The sequence below is a fragment of the Microtus pennsylvanicus genome, chromosome 4 (genome assembly GCF_037038515.1).
Source record: "Microtus pennsylvanicus isolate mMicPen1 chromosome 4, mMicPen1.hap1, whole genome shotgun sequence".
NCBI classification, from domain to species: Eukaryota; Metazoa; Chordata; class Mammalia; order Rodentia; family Cricetidae; genus Microtus; species Microtus pennsylvanicus.
The window spans coordinates 86,020,324-86,045,668 of NC_134582.1; the positions used below are offsets into that span (position 1 = coordinate 86,020,324).

The 25,345-nt window shown below is 42.7% G+C and overlaps 1 protein-coding gene across 1 annotated transcript; it reads right to left on the minus strand.

Moving 5' to 3' along the window:
- Nucleotides 1–9,566: 9,566 nt before the first annotated feature.
- On the minus strand, nt 9,567–24,834 carry Stmnd1 (stathmin domain containing 1). The gene is made up of 5 exons (XM_075970950.1): nt 24,748–24,834; nt 19,316–19,496; nt 16,015–16,166; nt 10,814–10,945; nt 9,567–10,134 (listed from the first exon to the last, which is right to left on the minus strand). The coding sequence occupies exons 1-5, from the start codon at nt 24,832–24,834 to the stop codon at nt 9,850–9,852; spliced, it is 837 nt and encodes a 278-aa protein (XP_075827065.1). The 3' UTR covers nt 9,567–9,849.
- Between the last annotated feature and the right edge of the window lie 511 nt (nt 24,835–25,345).

A 25,345-nucleotide genomic window follows, 5' to 3' on the forward strand; every position in this document is an offset into this window, starting at 1 on the left:
CTTCTAAGCCTTCTACAAATGCAGAGACATTTCTAGCATCTGTCTATTTGAATATGGCTGTTGCTTTCTTGCCATCCCCCAATATATTCATTTAGGTCTTTGGAACAAAACAATGTTTGGGGTCCATAAGAATGTGGATGAAAGCAAAGTATTAGGGTTAGCTGACTCCCAGGAGAGAGACCAGGGAAAATCTGCTCTTCTAGAAGCTGATGACGACAGCTTAGAGACTAACACAGAATCAAAAGGTGAACCATGATGGACATTCATAGAAAAAGGAGCCCCTGGGGAATCATCGCCCACCCTGACAGGTCTACCTGGTTCCCAGGCTTTCATGAAGGCAGGGGGAAGCCGAGGAGGTCTGCTAAGTGTACTGTACTGCATGTAGCATTGAGGTACGGAGAAAGCAGTGTCGGGGCACCTGACATACACCAGAGAGAGTGGCAGGCAGACTGACGTCTCCATGTTAACTGCTTCAAAGGGAGCCTTATTTCTCCCCTCTCATTTAAATGACCTTATCTGGTGCTCCAATCAAACATCCAGCAACAAAAACACACTATGGAAGAGACGTCCATCAAAGAAAATACGTCGTTGCAAAAAGAATTACAAGTTTAGAAGGAACAAATTTGCTGGAGGATGTAACAGTTTAGTGGGGAGAAAGATCAAATATAAGAAGTCTTTACCATAAGGAGAAGAATTTTAAAAATGCAATGCAGCTCCATATACATCTATGGCACATGCCCATAATTCCAAGAGGATTAGAAGTTCATAAAGATGTTAGGGCAGACCTAAAAAAGGCAAGGAAAAAAAAGAGAGAAATTCGAGACTTGAAGAGCAGATTAAAATCAACAACGACCTCAGGATCTGGAAAGATGGCAGAGCGATTAAGAGCATTTGATTCTCTTGCAGAGGACTGGGGTGTTGTGGAATATTATTTTAAGATGTGTTACATTTGTTTATGCTGTAAAATATTTGCTTTAGTAATGCAAAAATGTGATGCGCTCATTTTTAATAAAATAAATAAGATAAAACAAAAAGTAACACCTTGGAATGGGACAAAATAAACAGAGGGAATAAAAGCCCAAGAGAAGGCACAAGAAACAGATACCTACTTGTTCCCACACTCAGGCATCTCATAAACACATTAAACTGGAAGCCATACTGTATATGAAAATGACCCAGTGCAGACCTTGGCAGGCCCTGTGCATGCTGCTTCAGCCTCTGAGTTCATGTGAGCTTTGCTCATGTCGATTTAGAGAACCTCGTTTTCTTAGTGCCCTTCGTCCCCTCAGGCTCTTACACCCTTTCCACCTCCTCTTCCACTGGGTCTCCTGAGCCCTGAGGGCAAGAGGAATTTTAGGGGGACGTCCCTTTTAGCACTGAGTGTTTCAAGGCCTCTCATTCTCTGCACAGCTGCTGTGTGTTGTGGAATATTAAAGATGTGTTATATTTGTTTATGCCGTGGAATAATTGTTTAATGATGCCAAGATGTGTTGCATTCTTTCATGTTGCATTTGTTTAAGTTTGTGAAGCTGTGTTACTTTGCTTGTCTAAAACACCTAATTGGTCTAATAAAGAACTGAAGGGCCAATAGCAAGGCAGGAGAAAGGATAGGTGGGGCTGCGAGGCAGAGAGTACGATAGAAGGAGAAGACAGAAGAGGGATTGAGGGATAAGAAGAGGAGGAGAGGAGAATGCGAGGGACCAGTCAGCAAACCACACAGCCAAACACAGAATAAAAAGTAATAAAGATATATAGAAATATAAAAAGGTAAAAGTCCAGAGGCATAAGGTAGACAGATTAATTTAAGAAAATCTGACTAGAAATGAGTCAAGCTAAGGCCAGCCATTCATAAGTAAGAAAAACCCTCTGTGTATTTATTTGGGAATTGGGTTGTAGACCCCCAAAGAGCCAAAAGGATAAAGAGTAAGAAAAAACCCATCTGCAGCTGTGGGTCTTGGTATTTGTAGGAGGCAGCTTCTCTGATGATGGCTGAGCAGGGCACTGATCTACAAGTATAGGAGAACATCATTAGGAATCGTTCTACTGTTTTATCGTGGTCATTGTTATTTGAGATAGGGCTTCTCTGTGTAGCTCTGGCTGTCCTGGAACTTCACTGTGTAGTCCAGGGTGGCCTCAATCTGAGAGATCTTCTGGCCTCTGCCTGAGAAGTGCTGTGATTAAAGGTATGCACCCACAGCACCCAGCTCTTTTTTTTCTTTTTTGAACAGTAGTATTTGGTTTAGTTGTAGTAGGTCTGTGCTATGCAGTCTTAGGTGCTTGATCACCCAAGCAGGGTCGGGTATAGATTTGACCTTGTGGAGCAGGCTTTAGATCAAATCAGATATTGGCTTGTTATTGCACAAGATTTGCACCACCATTGCATATCTTGCAGGCAGGACACCACTGTCGATCCAAGGGGCTGTGGCTGGGCTGGTGTTTACAGTTCTCTTATGCTAGTGTGCAGAGTACCTTCCTGTACAAAAGACACTAGAACATAGGGATGAAGGCTCTATTTAGGAGCCAACATGACTCCTCCATGTTTAATGGGTTGTATAGGTTTTTTTTTTTTTCAGCAATGAAGCTGTCAGTTTGTAGAGAGAAACCTATTGTCTTGGCAACAGCTTGGGTTGTTGGGGGATTGCCATAGGACTCCTTGGCCAACAAGTCAATTAGATGGAACCCAATTCTGGCAATGGAAGCTTTATTTGGTGACAGGAGATGTTCAGTTGGGGCTCTCTCTCTCTCCAGTTATTTGGCAATTTCAGTTAGATAGCCTTCATTTACATATATATTTTAAAAAGCTTCCACTGTGCTAGTTTATCATTTTAACCCTCAGGTGCCTCTTAATTTTAGCTATCTTTCTCCATATTCCCTCTCTTGTCCTCCTCTCTCCTTACCCTTCCCTCTTGATCTTGCTGTCCCACTCCCCAATCCGGATCCATAGCTACCTCTTCTATTTCCCTTTCCTAACAAGGTCTATTCCTGCTAGTCGCTTACTCTATACCTAACCTCTGCAGTTCTATGAATTATAGCTTGGGCTTCATTGACTGAGCCGTTACTATCCATACATTAAGTGAACACAGATCATATTTCTCTTTCTGGGTCTGGAATACCTTGCTTAGGATGATTCTTTTTTACTTCCACACATTTACCTCCTAATTTCATGATTTCATTTTTTTAAACAGCCAAATAATACTCCGTTGTGTGTACCACATTTTCTTTATCCATTCATCTACCGAGGGACATCCAGTTCATTTCTAATTTCTGGCTATTATGAATAGAGCATCATTGAACATGACTGAGCAAGTTATGTCTGCGGTAGGATGTAGAGTACTTTGGGTAGATGCCCAAGAGTAGTATAGCTTGGAAGCTTGAGTCCCATCTTCCTGAGCAATCCCCACATTGATTTTCTTAGTGGCTGTACAAGTTTGCACTCCTACCAGCAATGGAGGAGTGTTCCCATTGCTCCACATCCTCACCAGCATGAGCTGTCACTTTTAAAAAATTGATCTTAGCCATTCTGACGGGTGTAAGAAGATCACAAAGCAGTTTTGATTTGCATATCCCCAATGACTAAGGATGTTGAACATTTTTGTAGTATTTCTCAGCCATTTGAGCTTCTTCTTTTGAGAATTTTCTGTTTAGATCTGTATCCCACTTTTAAATTCAGTTATTTGTTTTCTTGATATCTAGTTTTTTGAAGGTTTATACACATACACAAACACACACACACTGGAAATATATTGTAAATTAGGCCTCCAGTGTATGTGAAGTTGGTAAAAACCTTTTCTCATTCTGTAGGCTTCAGTTTGTCTGAACAGAGTCCTTTGCCATACAGAAGTTTTTCAGTTTAATGAGATACCATTTATTAATTGTTGATCTTAGTGCCTGCACTAACAATAAAAAGTCTTTTCTGTGCTGATGAGTTCAAAGCTATTTCCCACTTTCTCTTGTACCAGGTTCAGTGTATCTGGTTTTATGTTAAGGTTTTTGATCCACTTTGAGTTAAGTTTTGTGCAGGGTGATATGTATGGATTTATTTGTATTCTTCTACTTGTAACCATCCAGTCTGACCAGCACCATTTATTGAAGATGCTTTTTTCCAGTGTGTATTCCTGTCTTCTTTATCAGAAATCAGGTGTCTAGAAGTGTGTGGTTTTATGTCTGGGTCTCCAGTTTGTTTCTATTGATCTACATGTCTGTTTTTGTGTCAATTCTATGCTGTTTTATTATTATGATATCTCTGTAGTACAACTTGAAACTGGGAATGGTAAGATCTCCCTTTGTTATTCAGGATTGTCTTAGCTATGCTGAATTTTCTGTGTTTCTATATGAAACTGAAAGTTGTCCTTTTAAGATCTGTGAAGAACTATGTTGGGATTTTGGTGGGAATTTCATTAAAGCTGTAGATTTCAGTAGGATGACCATTTTAACTATTTCAATTCTACTGATCCATGAGAATGGGAGATCTTTTCATCTTCTGATATCTTTTTCAACTTCCTTCTTTAATGTCTTAACATTTTTGTCATATAAATCTCTCCTGCTTGGTTAGAGTGGCTCCAAGCTATTTTATATTATTGGAGGCTATTGTGAAAGGTATTCTCTGATTTTTTTTCCTCTGACCATTTGTCATTTGTAGATAGTAGGGTTAGAGTTTTGTGAGTTAATTTTGTATTTAGCTACTTTGCTGAAAGTATTTATCAGTTGTAGGAGTTTCCTGGAGAAATTTTGTTTTATCATGGAATATCTTATTCATCTATGGTGATGAAAAGTTTTGCTGGGCACAGTAGTCTGGGCTAGCATCTATGATCTCTTAGCATCTATAGAACGTCTGTCCAAACCCTGCTGGCTTTAAAAGTCTCCATTGAGAAGTCCTGGGATATTCTATTAGGTCTACCTTTGTACGTTACTTGATCCTTTTCCCTTGCAGCTTTTAGTATTCTTTCTTTATTCTGTACATTCAGTGTTTTGATTATTATGTTTCCAGAGGACTTTCTTTTCTGCTCTGATCTATTTGGTATTCTGTTTGCTTCTTGTTCCTTGATAGGCATCTCTTTCTTCAGATTAAGGAAGCTTTCTTCTATGATTTTGTGGAAAATTTGTTGAAAATTTCCTGTGCCCATGATCTGGGTTTCTTCTCCTTCCTCTATTTCTACTTTTCTTAGATTTGTTCTTTTCATAGCGTCCCAGACTTCCTGGATGTTTTGTGCCAGGATTTCTTTTTAGATTTAACATTTACTTAGACCTGGGTATAAATTTATTCTGTCACATCTTCAATATCTGAGAGTCTTTCTTCCAGCTCTTGTATTATGTTGGTGATGCATGCATGGGAAGTTCCTATTCAAGTTTCTAAATTTTCATTTGCAGATTTCCCTTGGTTTGGAGTTTTTTTCTTTATCCATTCTGTTTCCGCTTCAGGTCTTCAGTTGTTTTATTCATCTCCTTCCACTGTTTGTGCTTTCATAGTTTTCTTTAAGGGGGTTATTAATTTCCTCTTTAAGGGTTTACAGCATATTCTTAAAGGGTATTTTAAAGTCTTTTTCTTGTGCCCTCATCTATGTTGCAATACGAAGGACACTGTGGTAAAGTTGCTGGGCTCTACTGGAGACACATTGTCCTGTCTGTTGTTGCTTATGCTTTTATGCTGGAGTTCAGGCACCTGTATTTGGGAAGATTGTAATTCTAGGTGCATATCTGGTTTTGTCTTTGTTGGGTGGGGGTTTGTGCCTTAATTTCTGTTGCCCTCTCCAGTTCTTAGGAGTGTGGTGGCTGTCTGGTAGGATGTTCTTCTTGGATCCTGATTGGTATGTCCTCTGGGGTTCCAGGTAAAATGTATTTCTAGGTTGGGAGCTGATGGGTAAAAATGGGGATGGACTAGGAGGAGGGCACTAAGGGGGTCTACAAGAGGAAGGAAAGCAGGGTTTCCCACCAGGATCCCTTGGAATGGGGACAGAGAGTCAGGAGAGGCTGCAGTTGGTAGTTTTCTACAGAGATGGGCATGAGACTAGGGGATTGGGGCTGGATAAGAGAGGGAGTGAAAACCTACAGTTAGCCTACCTGCTTCACTGGCCAGAGTGGCTGCTGGAATTGGGGGATAAATGAGTAGGGGAGGAGAGTTTAGAGGGAAGATCTGTGCAAGGAACTGGAGATGGGGCAGAGAGGAAGGGGAGGCTGCCCCAGCAGGTGGTCTGCTATAGAGCTAGGGGCTTGAGGGAGAGGTGAAGATCTGTAGTTAGCTTACCTGCTTCTCTGGCTGAAGTTGCTGTAGTTTCCCAGGGAATGTCTTTAGAGTCATTGATTAACACACAAGCTTTAACAAGCAGATGAGAATAAGAAAAAGACAGAAAAAAATTTTTGCAGGTTTTTTTTTCTACAATGATCCACTTGAGACTCTTAAGAATGGCACATCTATATTCTAAATAGTGTGCTTACCTGAAACATTTGCAGATAATTTCATTAAAAATACTTTGCTGTTGGATGTTTTAATCACCTTTCTTCCCATCCCACTGATGTGAATGGTACCGTTAAGAACATATGCAGTTATTACTGAAGATTCTTCACTGAGATGCAGAGTCCACATGCCTTTCCAAGTTCCTACTAAGAAGTACACTGATCATAAAGGTTTTGCTTCTGTTATTTGTTTGCATGTTAAACTCTACATAAGTGGAGAACGTTTCAAGCCAGGGTGCCAGTGATAATATTCACATCTACACTACATTGTCAACCTTCTGCATCCATGGGAGGACTGGTTCCAGAGTCACCCCTGGGTCTTGAAATCTAAGGATGCTTTATCTCTCATGTAAGATGGTGTATGCTTGATGAACATCTCTTGCATGCATTACAACATCTTTAGATTTCTTACTGCAACTAATTCCATGTAGATGCCATAGAAATATCCACAGTATTGGATAGTACATGGGATGATGGCAAGAAAAGGCTGGATGTGCTTAGCACAGGTACGATTTGTTTTCTGAATATTTTCTCCCCACAGTTAGTTGAATCCTTGGATGAAATATGGATACGTACGGAGGAATCACTGTCATATTTTAATTCAACAAACATGTCATTCAAGCTCTTTTAAGAATTGTAAACCAGAGCACAAGATTTCAGGAAAAACTATTATTTCAATATTTGTGGAATTTGTGAATTTAATTTGCAGGTACTATATGCTTGAGTGAATATATTTTTGTGATGATTTCGACATTATTCAGAGACAGAAGAGTGATATTTGGTTTGTCCTAGCTCCTTGTGTAATTGTTTTAGCTACTATGTCATTCTGTGAGATTGGCACTTGTCAGTAGAGGAACACCCTCTCAGGAGAATCCTAGGATGGATAATAAAACATTGTGTTGCTCACATGTGGCTTTGTTTAAATAATGTTCTATAAATATTGGGGCATATTCTAGTTTATGCTGTATTTTTAAATACATGATTTCATTTTATACATCTCTCTAATGGAGATTATCTGCAATGAGCAGGCAAGATAGACACAGAGTCTACATGCCTTTCTGAAGTCACACTAAGAATAAATGCTGACTTCAAGAGGTACTGATTCTACAGTGATTTTCTTGCCTCAGTGGCCTGAGGATATCTAAGTTCTTGGACAAAGAGACACCCAGGGTGCCCTTCTGCAAAATCTCAAAGAGCAGTCAAACAGGAGATGCTTAAGTAGCTTAAGTAGCCTCCCAGTCAAATAAGGCCTGTTCCCAATGGGAGCCCAATGGGAAAGGTCACTCCTGAGTCCAGCAGATGTATTGGCACTAAACAATGTTAACACCTCACTCACTTTGAACAACCAGCTCTCCAAGATACAAAAGACAGAACCATTGTCATAGAACAACCACTGTTCTGTCCTGCAGGAAGTGAAAATAATCCACTGTCAAGGATGTGCATCAGACATTCAACACAGAGCGAGATGTGTGAAGGTGGATTACTGGAGAGGAGGGCAGGATGAGCAGGGGTTGATGGAGTGATGTTGGGAGCTATAGATCCCTGGCTCCTTGACTGTCTTTGCCTGCAGCTGCTCTGAGCACGAGGCCTTGATGGCAGCCTGATGAGACCTGCAGCTGAAGGATCCCGAGAACTGGGCGTGGCTAAGGATTCCTATATGCCTCCAGCACAATAAAGTGGCATTTGGCATTCTTGTATCAAGGATGACCCGCGTTCGTGTCTCTCTCTGTCTGTCTCTGTGTTTGTCTGTATGCTTTTAAGTCTCCAGGCTTAGTTCCTGGCTCGAGTACTGGTCCTGTATTGGCATGGGAGCTATAGGGCCATTAATTTTTACAATAATGTTCGGGTTTTTACAGAGTGACCTCTGAGGCGACACAAGAGAAACAAGAAGGTATTCATCAGTGTCCACAAAGGGATAGAGAAGATGGGGCATGACACATGCAAATACCAATAAACTACACTGTGAGTGTGTGTGCGCGCGTGTGCGCGCATGTATTAGTGCATACACTGATTCCAAGGAACTAGGAGAAGTCCAATTTTGGTGAACTTTAAAATTTAAGTTCTTTATCAACAACTCAGAGTCTGTTTGATGAGTCTCATGCAGCCCAGGTTGGCCTTGAATTTATTGTGTAGCTGAAGTAAATCACAAATTTCTGATCCTCTTGTTTCTGCTGCCCAAGTGCTCAGATTGTGGGCGTGTATTACCCAGTTTATGTAGTGCTGGGGATGGAGCTCTGGGTTTGTGCATTCGAGGCAAGCACTCTACAAACTAAGTTACAACCCCAGCCCAAGAGTAGAATCAAACCAATGATCTTCCAGTTAGCAGTGTACCTCAATATCCAACTGAGCCACGGACACAGGCAGTATGTGTTTTTTTTTTTATTTTGACAGTTAAGATGTAGGGGCCAAGCAAGGTGGAGCAAAGGTCTTAAACAGACCTCAAGGTGTACAGAGGTTGGGAAAACTGTTGAACCATGATGGATAAGGTAGTCTAATGTAGGGAGGGACAGGAGAAAAGCGTGAAAACAAATGGATGAGATCTTCAGATTGTACGTCTGGAAGACATGATTCTTTACTGGATGTAGTTGGTAAAGGGGGTGGAGAACAAAGAAATAATTCCGACAATATGACAGTAGCAAGCTCAGGAGCTCAGACCGTCTGTGGGAAAGAGTGGACCCACGGGGCTGACCCTCAGTCCCCTCAGCCCCTTCTACTCTTTCCCAATCAGAGTTTTTCTTCTTCAACATGAAGAGTGCATGTTACTGTACACAGGTATCTGTTGATGTGTTTTTGTTTGTGGTGGTGGTAATGATGGAACCTGGGCAGCTCCCATGATGGGTGAGTGCTGTCCCAGAAGGCACTATCCCTGCTCTCCATCCTGGATATTACTTGATCACTGGATATAGATGACTTACATTACATAGATAAGACTATAATTCACCCAACTTTCAAGATACTGCTTTATTTTTGACAGCAAAGAATTAAAACATAAGAAACACGCAGATTATTAATAAACATAACACACATCTACACAACTTGCTGTGAAGGACTCATCAGTGGGTGTGGCCAAGGCCAGCGAAAGGAAGAATTTCTTTTGGCACGAGCATATTCAAGGAAGCTGGCCAGGGCTTCCTAATCTAAGACCTCTAGCTAATGCTGGAAGGCACTCTGAAGGAGAACAGCAACCTTGTGATCCCCCATCCCTCCTGGGTAAGTATAGCCTTTAATTCACTCAACGGAAACTCATCCCCTTGCTGCTCCCACAATGAGCCCTAAACCCAGGGCAGCAATTTCAACGAGTAGAGCCACAGTCACTTCCTAAAGACCACTAGACGCACTAAGACTGTTGCAACTGGAAGTAATGGACCCCTTGGTGAGATTCATTTTGAAAGTGGACTATTAGAATATGTCGTCCTCTCGGTTGTAATACATGTCTGACTCCACAGTCCCCAAACCCGCATAGGAGTCAACCCTATTCATCTGGGCCACATCATTTCCACTTTTCTTCCTTTTGCGTGGCTCTCCTTCCTGTGTGTAGGACCTCTGCAAAGCAGGGGTGCTCACACCTGGGAGACCTTCTGCAAACGGAGCCTCTGCCCTTCCTGGTTCAGCTGCATCTGAAGAGTTGGCGGCGGACAGGAGCCGGTCACTCCGTAGCCGTTTTCTTATTTCTTCTTTTTTGGTCTGAAAAGTGATATTAAAGAATGGAAAAGAACCCTGGCAATCTTATTTTCTTCACATTCTCATCCATATTGCTTGTCACGACCGCTTTCACTTATTCTACTTGACTACTTGGTCTTGGAAGAGATGTTTGTCGGGGAACTGTATTGGAAGAGACAGACACAGGGCCCACCCCCACAGAGTTTATAGTCCAGTCTTTGCTCTCCAGGCCACTAAATAGGGAGGCAGAAATGAAGGAAACTGGAGTAAAGGCATGTCCCTCAGGAACAACAGGCTTTGGGTTGTAGACCCTGGTGCTTAAATCTATAGGAGCTGACCTGACGGTCTTCAGAACCCACGCTTCGCTCAATACCCATCCCTACCCAGGTTGTCCTCCTCCCTCTAACCCGGATGGAAACTTCCCCCACACATGACTAATCCAGAGGGTTGAATAGTGTTTACTGAGGGAATATAGACGAAACAACAAATTTCAACCGAATTCACGGTTCTATTTCATTCCTGCACAGCACAAAAATAATTTTCAAGAAAAAAACAAAGTGTTGAGCCCCCGAAGCACACGGACCACTGAGCTGCAGTGCATCAATGCACGTGATTTGTCTTAAGGCTCCTGATAGGCTAGGTCTGGCGGCTGCTCATTTTAGGAGGCGGTCAACCCCATCTGACCAGCATCCACGGCCCTTACCTTTCTGCGCTCCTCGGCCGCCTGCATCTTTTCCTCTATGTCTTGGATTGTGAAATCTTTTACCTCTTTCTTCACCTTAAGTTTTTTCAGTCTGGCCGGCGGCTTTCTCAGTGGCTTCTCAGTCGTGTCCACCTGGAGGAAGACATTTTGCTTTTAATGGAGAAACGATTATTACCTTGGCCTAGTGGAGATGAGCAGGCAAGAAAAAAACGGCTTCAAGTGCAAATTTCAAAATCTAAATTTTCTAAGTGGCAGATGGATGCAGTATAAATGTGAAATCTGTTCAGAGCAGAAATACATTTATTATTGTTATTATTGCTGCTTTTATTATTGTGTGTGTGTGTGCGCGCGCACGCACGCACACACATAAGGGCCTAAATGTGTCCCTGCATGTGGATGGAGGTTAGATGACAACTTTGTGGGGTTACTTTTCTTCTTCCACTTTTTTGTGCGTTCGGAGGTTGAACTTGGGTTGTCCAGCTTCAGCATCTGTACCTTGACCTGCTGAGACATCTCGGCCATGCACAGAAGCATTAAAATGCATTTGATGTCTCAAAAATACCAGGCTATTAAAACAAAGCCCGAGAATGTACCACTAAAGCCGGATGGAAGAGGACTCACCAGAGAGATCTCAAGACTGAAAGCCGAAAGAAAGTGTGTGTGTGTGTGTGTGTGTGTGTGTGTGAAAGTCTAGCTCAGTGTAAGACATTCAGAGTTTAACTTTGGTTGATTGACCTATACTCTTCAAGGACAGCAATTGATTTCATAATATTCTGTGTGTTACCACTTACTTTCACTTGGATAGAGATTAGCTTTTTTATTACTTTTTGATCTTATGATGGAGAGTGATCAATTATTACTGAGCAACGACTCTATGCTAGGCTTTGCTATTGGCAATTGCCAAATAGTAAAAATTGCCCATCATATCTGAATGGCCACACTTTCGGCAGTTCAGAAAAGTGATAGTGACTTTCTGGTTATGCATCATCTAGTTACAAAAGTGAAATTGTAATAAAGGGCTACAAAATTTTAACTTGAATTCTTTTCCAAAAATACGGTTTTTAAACATGCATTTACAACAGAAAATAAAAACAATACACGAACACTCTCCTAAGCCTCTACTTAATCACTCTAACCGTACCCATCAGTAGGAACCTAATTTTTAAATCTCTCTCTCTCTCTCTCTCTCTCTCTCTCTCTCTCTCTCTCTCTCTCTGTGTGTGTGTGTGTGAGAGAGAGAGAGAGAGAGAGAGAGAGAGAGAGAGAGAGAGCGAGAGAGAGAGAGAGCGAGAGAGAGAGAGAGAGAGAGAGAGAGAGAGAGCAGGTGTGTACACACTATGCCACACAGACGAACTTCTGAGGACAGTCTCAGGTGACCAGCCTTGCCTTCCACATTCCTTGAGACAAGATTGCTCGTCTCGTTCACTACTGCATGTGCAGGATGTCTAACCCAAGAGAGTCAGGGGACCTGCCTGTCTCCACCATCCATTAGGAAGAGCTTCCATCTAGGAGAGCCGGGATTATATAGACATGAGTGACCACATCCTCCTTTATGGGGGCTTTGGGGAGCCAAAGTCAGGTCCTCAGGGATTGCTTTCCCCTCAAAGCCATCTCCCCAGCCCCTCAGCAGGAAATTTTTTTAAAGAGTTTGTGGTGATAATTTGTTTGTGATCTAACAAATAAAGCTTGCCTGAAGACCAGAGTGCAGAGCTAAACCACCAATTATCCATAGAGGCCAGGCAGTGGTGGCACACACCTTTAATCTCAGCACTGGGGAGGAAGATGCAGATGGATCTTTATGAGTTCAAGCTTACCCTGGGCTACACAAGATTGATCCAGTCTAAAAGAGAAAGTGACAGGTGGTGATGGCTCACGTTTTTAATCCCAGTATTTAGGAGTCACACCCCTTTAATCCCAGCCTACAATCCACAATCCCAGAGAACCTAGACAACAAAGGGGACCCTAAGAGAGACACACATGGATCTACATAGGGAGGAGAAAAAGACAAGATCTCCTGAGCAATTGAAAGCATGGGAATCATGGGAGAGGGTAGAAGGGAAGAGAGGAGAAAGGGAGGGGAGCGGAGAAAAATGTGTATCTCAATAAAAACAATAAAAAATTCTCACAAAAAATAAAATGTATGTCCAAGAACGTTTTAGAATTCTTTTTTTTACAACAACAGAGTGTGAACTACGATCACCAATGCTTCAATCCTTTCCACTGGATAATGGACTTAGCCTCACGTGCAGGTTTGTTGTCGGAGGGGTGGGTCTCAGGATGGGCTGCCCACAGAGTCATCTAGAAGATTCTGAAAGCATGAAAGCCAAGCCCGATACTCAGGCATGAGTCCAAGGCAGGATCTGGGTCCTGGGAGTGTTAAAATCTTCCTAAGTGATTTATGCCAATGTAAGGTTAATACCTAGCACATTGGGCTACAAAACAAACAGGGCTGTGTGTTGCTGCTGCCCCGGCCTCTTGCTAGCCTGGCTTACACTGGCCCATGTGAGTCTAATACAAAAGAGAGAAAAAGTATTGTGGTGTGCTTGTGGCTTGTGACATGTGGTCCTTTTGAGAAGGTCCTGCTCAGGCTCCCCATCCCATCCCATCCCATCCCATCCCATCCCATCCCATCCCATCCCATCCCATCCCATCCCATCCCATCCTATGTTAGAAGAGAATTTACCTTTAATTCAATTAATGATATCAAACTTCAAGTCCATCATTGTCATGAATAGAGTTCTTCCACAATATTTAAGCTAATCATTCTGTGCACTCCCTTGTTAGAAGTCAGAACTCATTCACCTCTGGTGACTGGGGCTCACTAAGCTAAGTTGTAATTTTATTCCCACGGGTATTAGCATCAAGGAGTTACTGCATCTCCCTTAAGGAGGCTTCACTTAACAAAGGAGTGTTTCCATATGTCTTCCTCCATTTGAATTGCTCTCCCATCTTTTGATATCATTTTCTTTTTTCTGTCCCCAGAGGCTCATCTAGAGCTCAAAAAATAGCCCCTCTCCATCTTTATTACAGACCTGTTTTTCTCATATTTTCAAATACAGTCAAATATTTGTCATCATCCAAACCATATTGGATCATGGTGATACTATGAAAATGTCAAATGACACTTTACTTTTCCATGACTGTAATAAAATACACCAATGAAAGGAACTTCAGGAAGGAAGGGTTTGTTGTTCAGGTGCAGGCCCTCCTGCCAGAAAGCCTTAGCTGCAGGAATGTGAGGCAGTTGGTCACACTGCATCCATAGGCAAAGTGGGAAGAGTGATACATGCTTATCTTCAGCTCATTTCTTTTTCTAACAGTGCAGAATCCTAGCCCAAGGAATGGTGCTGCCCACAGGGGACAGTACTTCCACCTCCAATGACACAATCAAGATGTGCCCTCCCAGGTATGCCCAAAAAACATTTTCTCAGGTGATTATATATTATATTATATCTTATATAAGTTGACAATTGAGATTAATCATCAAGTATGTTATAAATTCCTTTTTAACCATCTCATTTTCCTATTTTCTTTTGTTGTTGGCTGTCTGGTAATAATCTTGATGTTTGGCCATCTCTTTTCATTTCTGCTCATGCCTTCTTCAGGCCCTACTTTGTTTTGTATAAAAAGAATGCCACTTTGGATTTCATCCTCGAGTTCTCCCGTACAGAGTAGAATATTAGCTTAAGCAGTTAGTGAGTTGATCTACACACCATGTTGAGGTAATCACTGCCAACTGCTTTCTCTACAACGTTGAGAAACTTCTCCACTTCTGGTCTCTACTTTCATCTTTCCGTTTCTTGTCTTTTCCATTCATTTCCTCAGGCTCCTTTCCATTGCCCCTCCCCCCAATTTAATTTCTCTTTTATCTATGTATCAGGTGATCCTGGGAACCTTGGTTATAAACAAAGGAACAAACAAAATATTTAGTTCCTTAGTGGCATTTTAATTGTATTTTACTAAATAAAGCTTGTCTGAAGATCTGAGTGTAAAATAGCCCTCTGCTGGTCAGCATTATAGACCAAGTAGTGGTAACATGTACCATTGGTCCCAGTAGCCACACTAGTTTGCCAAATAAACCGGGGGTGCGTGCCTTTAATCACAGCAGTGCACACCTTTAGTCCCAGCCCTAGAGAGAATTACAGAACGGGAGGAAACAGCTCTCATCCACAGTCTCATTCTGAGGTTCCTAGAGGCAGGATCGCCATTTTGGACTGAGGTCGAGGTAAGAGTCAATGGTTGGCTGCTTGCTTTTCTGATCTTAAGGAAAACCCCAGTTTCTCTCTCTGAGCTTTTTATTAATCATGTTTCATAGTTCTGTTCAGAGTTTTATATAGAACATATTACAAATTTTATGGTCATAAACAGGGCTCAGCCTGAGTAAATATCTGGGATTTTTTTGATAAAATTCCTATAAAAACTGTGCAAGTGGGGCACACCTATAGTCCCAGGGATGAGATGGCTAAGGAAGCAGGGCGATCCCTGGACACTGGTGGGCCTGCCTGTGTGGCCAGCTGCAGGTCAGTGAGAGACCCTATGTCAAACAGAGGTGGAAGCATTGGAGGACTGCTATCGGAGGTTGTTCTCTGATCTCCACATGTATGTCATGCACACACGTGTATGCACACACACACACACACAAAGTTCACTTAAATAAAAATTTAGAGCTTGAGATCTCCACTAAATTAGTTAAAATCAGAGGATAAATATTTTTCACATTAATGTCAAACAGTGACAAATAAAACAAGGCGAATCAATGAAGAAAAGAAAGAGCACGACAATTTCTGGAACCTTCTTCTTCATGGTTGCACGTATTCCCATGTAGGCATATCTGCTGGAGCTCTGGCAGTTTTTCCTCGTGGGTAAACCACAGTTTAGTTTTCTATTCTACAAGACAACACAATAAAAATCCCCGGGAAGATGAAAGCTTGTTATTTCCTGGGACTTATTATGTCCAAATTCAGTCAAGCCCAGGGAATGCTTTATTGGCTTCATTAATCATTAATGATCAGGGTGATTCTGAATCCACCAAGAAGCATGGTGTGCAGAGAACTAAGTGAATTTATAGAAGGAAAATCTGGCTTAGACAAATGATATCATTTATACTGTAGGTCTTATATACTGGAAATAATGAGTTGTGATCAATTATATTTTATTGCTAATTTTAAGTATAAACAAATGTTAATTACAAAATCACTTGCCATGACATCATACGACTCTCCATCTCTAAATACTTTGCTTCGACTTTGTATGATTCCTTGGACAATTAACTCTTCCAGGATGTCTGATGACTTTGGTCGTTCCCAACTTTCCAGGAGTTGGGGTTTATTGATTATCCCATTGGCAACTGGGTCTTCAAAAAAAAAGCATAAAGAAAGAGAAATTTAAGAATAAAGAGTTTAACACCCAAATGCTTAAATGGGGGCTGGAGAGAGAGCTCTGTGGGTAAAAGACCTTATTGAAAAATCACAAGGACCCAAGTTCAAATCCTCAGCACCCGTGTAAAATGTCTGGCATAGTTACCATGCCGACAGCCACAACACTGTAAGGGAACAGGGAACAGAGACAAGGGACTTGCTGGCTGTCAGTCCAGTTCCAGGTCCAGCAAAAAACCCTGTCTCAGGAAAACAAGGTTGGGAGTGATAGAGCAGGACACTGGGACATCTTTTTCTAACTTCATATGTACCTGCACACACTCTAGGATACATGATGCACACATACACCATCCTCACACCCATACATGCACAAAGTAAATAATTAAAAACTGATTAATGGGTACCTTATACAAGTCCCTGAATCAAATCTGTCTCGACACTTTTGTATAAATATATAATTTCTTTTTTTAAAATAATTTTACCAATTATCTATCTAGCTATTTATTTATTATATTTTATTTATGATCTAACAAATAAAGCTTGCCTAAGATCAGAGAAGCAAAGCTAGCCACACTAGTCAACCATCCAGGCCAGGCAGTGGTGGCACCCACCTTTAATCCCAGCAACCACACTAGTTAGCCATAGGGGCGGGGTGGTTGTGGTGCACGCCTTTAATCCCAGCACTAGGGAGGAATTTAAGGTGGGATGAGGCAGAAACTCGCTCTCTTTTAAGTCTGAAGATTTTGTAGAGGCGAGAGCTCTCTTTCTAGTGGTTGGCTGCTTTGTTTCTCTGATCTTCCAACTTGAATCCCAGTATCTGTCTCAGGGTTTTTATTAGTCGTGCTACGTTTACGTATTTATTTTATGTGTGGGTATGCATGCAAATGTGTGTTACTGCATGATTGTGAGGCGGAAGGAGAATTTGAGGGAGCTGATTCTGTCCTTCCACCATGGGCGTTCCAAGGACTGCACTCAGGTTGCTAATGCCCATCGCCACAGCCCCAATTCTGGCTTCCGTTATAAAGCTCTGTAATTCTTTGAAGTTCAAGTTTTCGCTGCTGTCTTTACAAACACATCAGCATAATCTATTCCTTCCGTAGCAAGTCTCATGTGCACAGAATCCAGCCCCGTCCCCGTGCTGCCATGGCCAAGCCTCTTTGTTGTAACAACGCGCACGCACTCGGGTCGGGTGACGCTGATTTGTTCCACTAATTACAATCTCAACTGCAGCTGAGGCTGAGGACATCCTCCTGGCGACTGCTCGGAGCTGCAGTTTGGTTTCTATGCTTTGTATACAAACGGTAAACAGCATGAAGTTGCCAAGGGCTGGCTGGTTCTGCAGCCCCGGTATACAGTTCAGTCATCTGCTAAATCTTCCTAGGGGAGGTCTGCCTTTTCGGAAAGAGTCCTCGAAGGGGACCCGATCTGGAGCTAGCACACCGGCAGCTAAGATCTTACTAATGATTTTAAAGATGAGCCATGGAGCCAGTTACAGGAGCAGATTTATGAGCTGTATTCTCGAGAGCAGCCTCCTCGCTGCAAATCACCCATGCCCAGAAACAGCCACCTCCACACCATCAGGTCATAAAATAAAAGGTGCAAGCTTGTGGGCCCGAAGATGGCTCTGCTTCGCAAGTCATAGCTGACACTGTGCAGAGCCCTCTGAAGTGAACTCTCTTCAAAAAGTCCTCTGTGTTCAGTGGACGGGGGCTTTCGCAGCTGTTCCTAAAGTCTGTGGTTACAAGGACAATGTTCGCGGCTTTTTGTGGTTTGAAAACATATGCAGAGGCGGCTCCCATGACAGCCAGCTGTTTCTCATCTCAGACATTAGCCCCCCCCCCCCCCCCCCACGTCACAAGAAAGTGTTCAGCTGAAGGTCACCTGGCATCACTAAAGGGCCAAGCAGATCAGTGCTTTCCAATGCTGGCTCTTCAGCCTCGTAGGTGTATGAAATGGAGCCCATTCTCAATGCAAAGAGCTCGGCACTGAGTCTTATAGAATGCACCCAAGCTGGGCAGTGGTGGTGCGCACATTTAATCTTAGCATATGGGAGACAGAGGCAGGTGGATCTCTGTGAGTTCGAGGCCAGCCTGGTCTACAGAGTGAGTTCCAGGACTGCCAGGGCTGTTACAGAGAAAAACCTAGTCTCTTAAAACAAAATGAAATGAAACAACAATAACAAAAAGAAAAGTGCTCAAACATGTAACTATGCTTCTCTCCATACGGGAGATATCAAATGAAGAAGATACCTGATATCAACCCATGCACCTGCACCGACACACGTACTCACATGCATACAAACATCATTTTATCAGCTAGGTCTCCGAGAACTGGAGGTACAAGTGTTAGTGAGTTACCTGATATGGATGCTGGGAATGAACCCGGGTCCTCTGTACCAGCAATCATGGCTCATAACCACTAAGCCAACACTCTGGCCCCATCCTCTTTATTTTTCTATCTTAACTTGTAGTGAGAGAAGAAATGCCAGGGACGTGGAGTAAAAGTTTTCCCCTAAACTAAATCAATGTTCTTTCCCTCGAGGTCTGTGCGGTTCACTTTGTTCCAAAGGCAGACCAACTATATAAATAAGATGTCATCACTCAGCCACAAGGGAGAGCTCAAAGGAGGGGAAGCCACAGCATTGCATGAGAAGGGCCACAAATAGCTTTTTAAACATCACACCAGATAATAATTACGTCTTTTATGTTTTTACTATGCACTTGCTTGTGCTGTGGATGGGGAGAGAGAGGGGGACAGTTTAATGAAGGTTTTATTTATTCTTTAAATGCAAACCTTTTCCTTAGGAAGACAACAACACAGGGGCTTACATTCCCTTACGTCGTGCGGTTTCTACTCCTAAAATGTGTTTTCAAGTCTCAACAAGGGCTCTTGCCGCTCTTGTTGTTTTAAGATGGCTTTAACTACTTCACCCACAAGATTAATGGCTAACATTATTTACTCACATGATAAAAGCCTAAGACTAAATTCTAATGTCTTAGAGATAAGAACCTTGCCATTTAAAGTACACTAAGACCCGAAAAGAAGGGGCCATCAGATACATACACTATATATTTAGAGGTCGACCAGATGTCTGTTGGAGAGCAACAAGAACAGAGGCAAAAGTTACCTGAATTTACTCTCCCATTTATTTCACTAGGAGGTGGAGAGCTTTCTGGAATAGTCCCAGGCAGGCTTCCCATATGGGTTTGCTGGTGTAGATTTTCAGCATTGTCTGCAGTGTCCTTGGGCCATGCAGCTTCCGTTTTGGGGCTGCAGTTCTCTTTGGAAGAAGTCACTCTGTCACTAGCCTGTGAAAAGAGAACAGTTTGGTGAGATTTCTTAGGAAAACTAGAACAATCTAGCAGGGTCTGATTTGTGAGCACTTACCAATTACTATCTGTAGTAGTCTGATTAGTAATCATAGCCCGTGGGTGTCATGTTATACAATATAGTGATCTTACAGATGTGATTAAGTCCTGCTCTCAAGAAAGTCAGGCTATTGGAATTATTCATGTGAACCCCAGATGCAATCACAATTGGTTTTTTGTTAGTTTTTTAAAATAAGAGCCAGACAGAGAGAGGGTTTTGATTTGAATATAAAAATGTCCCTAAAGGTTGATATATTGAAGGCTTGGTCTCCAACTGGTAGTCCTGTTGAGAGGTGATTGGACCATGAGAATGATAAATGCAATGACTCCTTGGTGAATCATTGCTGAATGGACTTAGGGTGCGGTACATAGAGGAAATAGGTCATTGAGGGTGTATCTTGTCTCTAGGCCCTTGCTATCTGGCTCTATTTCCCAGTTTCAATCATATAAGAAGCTTTGCTCTCTCTCAAGCTCTCTGCCATTAATTTTTGTCTCACAGCAAAGGACCAAGTGCCTATGGACTGAAACCTCTGAAACTTCTGGCAAAAATAAATCCTCCGCACTTCTGTTGTTTATCCCAAGCATTTTGTCATAGTAACAGAAAACTTACTAACATGGGAAATTATTGATACTGAGAAGTAGTCTCATTACTTGTGGCTGCTCCTGAGTGTGTTGTTCAGAACCTTATAGAACTGGATTATGGGAGAAACTTGGAAATGTTTGGAGATGCAGGCAAGGGAAAGCTTAGAATGCTATAAGCAGAGTTCAGTGGGAAATCATGAAGACAGCACAGAAGTTCAGAATATCAACAGAAATGCTGATAGTACAAACTGTTCCCACGAGGCTTCAAATGGAAATGAGAACTCTGTTGGGCATTGGACAAGGGCCCGTGAGTTTAAATTCTGGCAAAGGACTCTACTTTCTATCCATCAAGAATTGGCCTGGTAGCATCCATCAATGGTTCATTATAACTACTGGAAAGACTTCTTTGAAATGAGAGCTCTAGAGAAGCTGTCTGCAAAGCATCTTTCTGTGTTTAGTCATTCATGTATGCAGGCATCAAAGGGTATGTCCAAGGAGACCTGGCTACTTCTCCTTGGGAACAGTCCTTAACGTCACTCATGCAATGCTAGTTTCCAGGTACCTAGAATGTAAATGTTATGAGTGATGGAGGCTTCCACCAATATTGCTCAGGAAAGTCTAGGGAGCCAGGCATTTGCATGGCAGAGTTAGCATGCTTGCCTGAAAAGGCACAATCTGTAGGGGTGAAGCCTACACTGCAATGGAGATCATTGGATGTCAGGGAAACATGAACAAGGAGCATCTGCTGGGGAAATTCCTGTCAGTGGTCATAGCCATCTGGGGAAGGCACTTTGGACTTTGGCCAAAAAGGCTGTGGGGGTGGGGTTGACCAATTTATTAAGGCCCACCATCTTGCTACAAAATGTGTCTGGTGTCCAACCTGAAGAACAGGAGTTTCAGAGTAATTTGGACCCTTCCTTCCCATTCCTCACTCCGGGGATACAGGTTAATAATAGTACATTTGCCTACAACCAACAAACAAGACTCCAAATTTGATCTCTAGTAATGATAAAAGAAATAAAAGAAAATGATAAAATTATACACTTCTAAGACACAATGACACAGATTGAACATTTTTGTTCCCACCGACATGTCCACAAACCAGTCTGATCAGGGCAATCCCTCAATGGGGGCTTCTCCCCTCAGGAGACACTAGGATGTGTCCATCTGACAAAGGAATCCAAGACAGACACTGTGGGATGCTTCCCTTTCAGCTCTGGTTGAACTTAAAGATGTATAATCCTCATTGTGAGTTCTTTCCCTAGTTTTCAGATATTTAAAGCCAGTGATAGTGAGAGGCATATTTTTACATTTTTGTATTGTGTTGCATTTTGTAGACTCACTTAAAACAACACAAAACAAAACAAAACCCAGCAATGCATCATGTGACATGTAAGGACTGATTTTGTCATATAACATTTCTAAGTCGAGCTACTGAAAATGGAAGAGGCTTAACGGCAGCCACAGCAGCCAGCAAAATGCTGATAAAACACTTAGGAATGGAGTGAAATTTTGAGTGTTCATAGACCAGAAGAGTTGGCTTTCTTCCACACGTTCTGCAATCTACAGCTTGGAATGGATTCAAACACTACCACTTCAGATGGCCTCCCAATGGCTTCCTCATCACCAGAAAGGCTTGATTTGGGATGGGAACCCCAGGGAGGAGCTCTACCCATTTGCATTTACAGACAGGTGCAAGAAAACCTGAACAATTTTATTTTCTTTCTTTCTTTTTCATCTCCTAATACACCAGCCTTAAGTTTCTAGAAAGAGATAAAAAGTTTTCTCTTTGGAAAACTAAGACCACCTTTCGAATGTCATGTCAATTCATAACACAGTGGAGGAATGTTGGCCCCATTTTGTAATTTAGATTGAGGTAGCTGTAAGTCAAAGATACCAGCGATACTGATAAATAATTGAATCTGTATACGCTGGGGATGTCGCCATGTGTGCAAACTTTATATTTTCACACAAATACATATTACATATTGCATTAACCTAGCAGTTTTCCATAAGAAGGGTACTGGGTGGGATGATAGAAGGAGGGTGGGAGATTCTATTATGTTCCCAAGATGAAGTTGTCAAAGCAGAGGTTCAATAAGTTCGACGTTTCCGATTGATCTTTTTGTATACTTCAATGCCTTGGAGCTAACATTCTTTTAAAATCAGGTTTCACATTAAAAACTTACAAGGCCCAGGCTGACAGCTGTGTGAGAGAGTCACCAGCATTTTTTTTTAAAAAAGACACTGGTTTCAACTATACATAAGTGCCTGTTGTTTGCTTTTTGAGGTGTGTGTGTGTGTGTGTGTGTGTGAGTAGTGTAAGTACTGTATGTACTTCTGTAGCTTCTTTTGAGAAACATATTTTCCAAACAGCTTGGCAGGAATCAGTTGTTGGTACTCTCTAAGCTGATATTGTCAATCACTTGATGAGCAGAAGCATGTATAAATTCATTTGTCTGTGGACCTGGGGGAAGACTTTGGAACTACAAATTTTGTTAATTTACTCTTAGTAATATAATTACAAATAGCAACCCCTCAAAGACACTCAGGAATGACTCTTTAACAAGATTTAAGAGGGCCAAGAAATGGCTGAGAAGCTAAGGCACTTGATGTGCAAACACGAGAATGAGTGTGGATCTCCACACCCACACAAAAAGTCCGAGTGTGGCGGGATATGTCAGTATTCCCAGCGCTGGAAGACAGAGACAGGAAGATTTCAGGGCTTGTTGATTAACAGTCTAGCAGTGAATGAGCACCAGGGTCAGCGAGAGATACTTTAAAAAAAAAATAAAAAATAAGGCGCAAGTCAATGAGGTACTCAGTGGGAAAAGCACTGCTGCCAAGTCCAAGGACCCAAGTTCAATCCCTGGGACCCACATGGAGGAAGGAGGGAATTGACTTCCACAGGCTGTTTTTTGATCTCTGCTGGTGTGTACACACGATATAAAAATGTAACAGAAATACTTCGTAACCAACAGAAGGAGATATTCAATATCAACCCTGGCTTCAACAAAAGCATGGGCCATGCACTCCCCTCGCGTACATGTGTATGCACACAGACATGTTTGCACATACATGCATATACATAATGTTTTAACAAGTAACTTAGTCCTTTTGCAGTAAAAAAGCAAGATTTATAACAGATGTTAGAGAAAACCCATGAAGAGTCCTTTTTGACCACTGTCTTAGTTAGAGTTTCTATTTCTGGGAAGAGACACCATGACCAGAGCAACTTGCCAGATCACTTCTGCTGGAGAGTCTGGAGCCGGGATCATAATGGGGTCAGTGATGGGAAGGACCATACCCGGATCAGCACCCATATCAGTCCCTCTTGCCATGAAAATTTAAACTGCATTTCTCTGTGTGTGTGTGTGTGTGTGTGCGCGTGTGTGCGCGTGTGTGTGCATGTGTGCGTGTGTGTGCGTGTGTGCGTGCGTGTGTGCGTGTGTGTGTGTGCGTGTGTGTGCATGTGTGTGTGCGTGTGTGTGTGTGTGCGTGTGTGTGTGTGTGCACATGTGTGGAGCTCATAAAACAGTTTTCAGGTCTTTCCTTCTATCATGAGGGACCAGGGCATTGAACTTAGGTATTCAGGCTTCGCATAAACACCTTTATCCACTAAGCTTCCTCATCCTCTGTTTAGACCAACACCCCATGCCAGGACCCCAAAGATGGACTTGGGGAGTCACCGGACCTTTTTTTTTTTTGTTGTTGTTGTTCCTCTTCTCAATGTGATCACATTGAAAAAATTTAAAACTTTCTCTGCTTTCACTCTTAATTTTATAGGTGGCCAAGCCTGGCTCATTAAGGCTAGCAGGGCCTAATCGCTCTTCTAGAGTCAGGGAAGGATGGTAAGCAACCCAGTTGTTCTACCCCCATTGCATTGTGGGAACTTCGCTTTAATATCGAGAGGGAAATGACACGGACACAAGCTTGAGGCACAGTGGAAAGACGGGAAGGAGACTTACAAATTAGGTTCCCTCTGTCTCTGTCCCCAATGAGCTTCACCGTCCAGAGGATGTAGCTAGATGGTTAACAGAGCTTTGTGCTGGAGATAAATACAGAGAACAGGAGTTCTGGAACCACCAATTGCTGGCAACTGCCAGGAACTCCCAACTTCCCCTGAGAAACCAGGGTGATGGGCAGAACCACAAGCCCTCCTGTTATTCCTCATCTGCCCGGGGTATGGGCACATACATCTGTCTTCTTAGACATAGATACATAGATGCATGTACTCTTTCTTGATTTGGAGACTCCAAGCGTCAGTGGCAGAATAAACATTCTTGGTTCTCATTCTGTTAGGTACCTACTAAGAGGGCAGTAAACTCCAGACAGGCTCCAGACAACTCCAGAGCTTCCTGAATGTGGAAGCATGGGAAATCCTGTCACTACGCTGTGGTTTTGTCTTCCTCAGGTCTCCCCACCCCCATTTCTTTCATACCTCCTTCCCTTCTGCTCTCTCTGACCGTGTCTTGCTATGTAGTCTCAGTAAGCACTCTGTAATCCAAACAGGCCTCAAATTCAAACTGGAAGCAATTCTCCTTCCTCAGCCGCCTGCATGCTGGGTTTCCAGGCGTGTGCTCCAACACGGTCTGTGATTGTCTTTTACCTTGGATCCCTCTTCCCAGCCCTTCCTGGGTGAGGGCACAGGGCTCTGGCTCCGGTCCCCTGCTTGCTGGGAAGGTCCGCAGCCCATCGCGCCTCCTCTCTAGGCAGTGCCGGGGAACTCCTATCTTGTTCTTCAGTCCCCGGTTTCCCAATCCCGGCCCAGCGCTCCCTCCTCCCCCCACCTCCAGGCTGGGCTGTAGGTGCTCAGCATCTGGGCAGTTGCTGGGAACTGTTGCCACAATAAACCGCGTCACGCAGACCTGGGACCTGAGCAGCGATGGGACTTTTGCAAAGGAAAACTAGAAGATCTGAGAAACTATCCAAACCCCTACCAGAATGCAAATTAGTGTCGCTTCAGGAGCAAAAGAAGGGACGAGCTGAACCTAAGTATCTTCCTGGACGCTCATTTCTTTAGGACACGCCCCCACTCCCCTTACCTGATCCAGGCATGGCAGCTTGTTGAAGGAAAAGCAGACAGCCTGCAGAAGGCAATGCCACAGGGCGCGACCTCCCGAAAGGAAGGTCTCACAAGAAACAAAGCCACCCCACGATGAAAACCACACAGGACCACTGTGGCTGCCAGCGGGTCTCGAAATCAT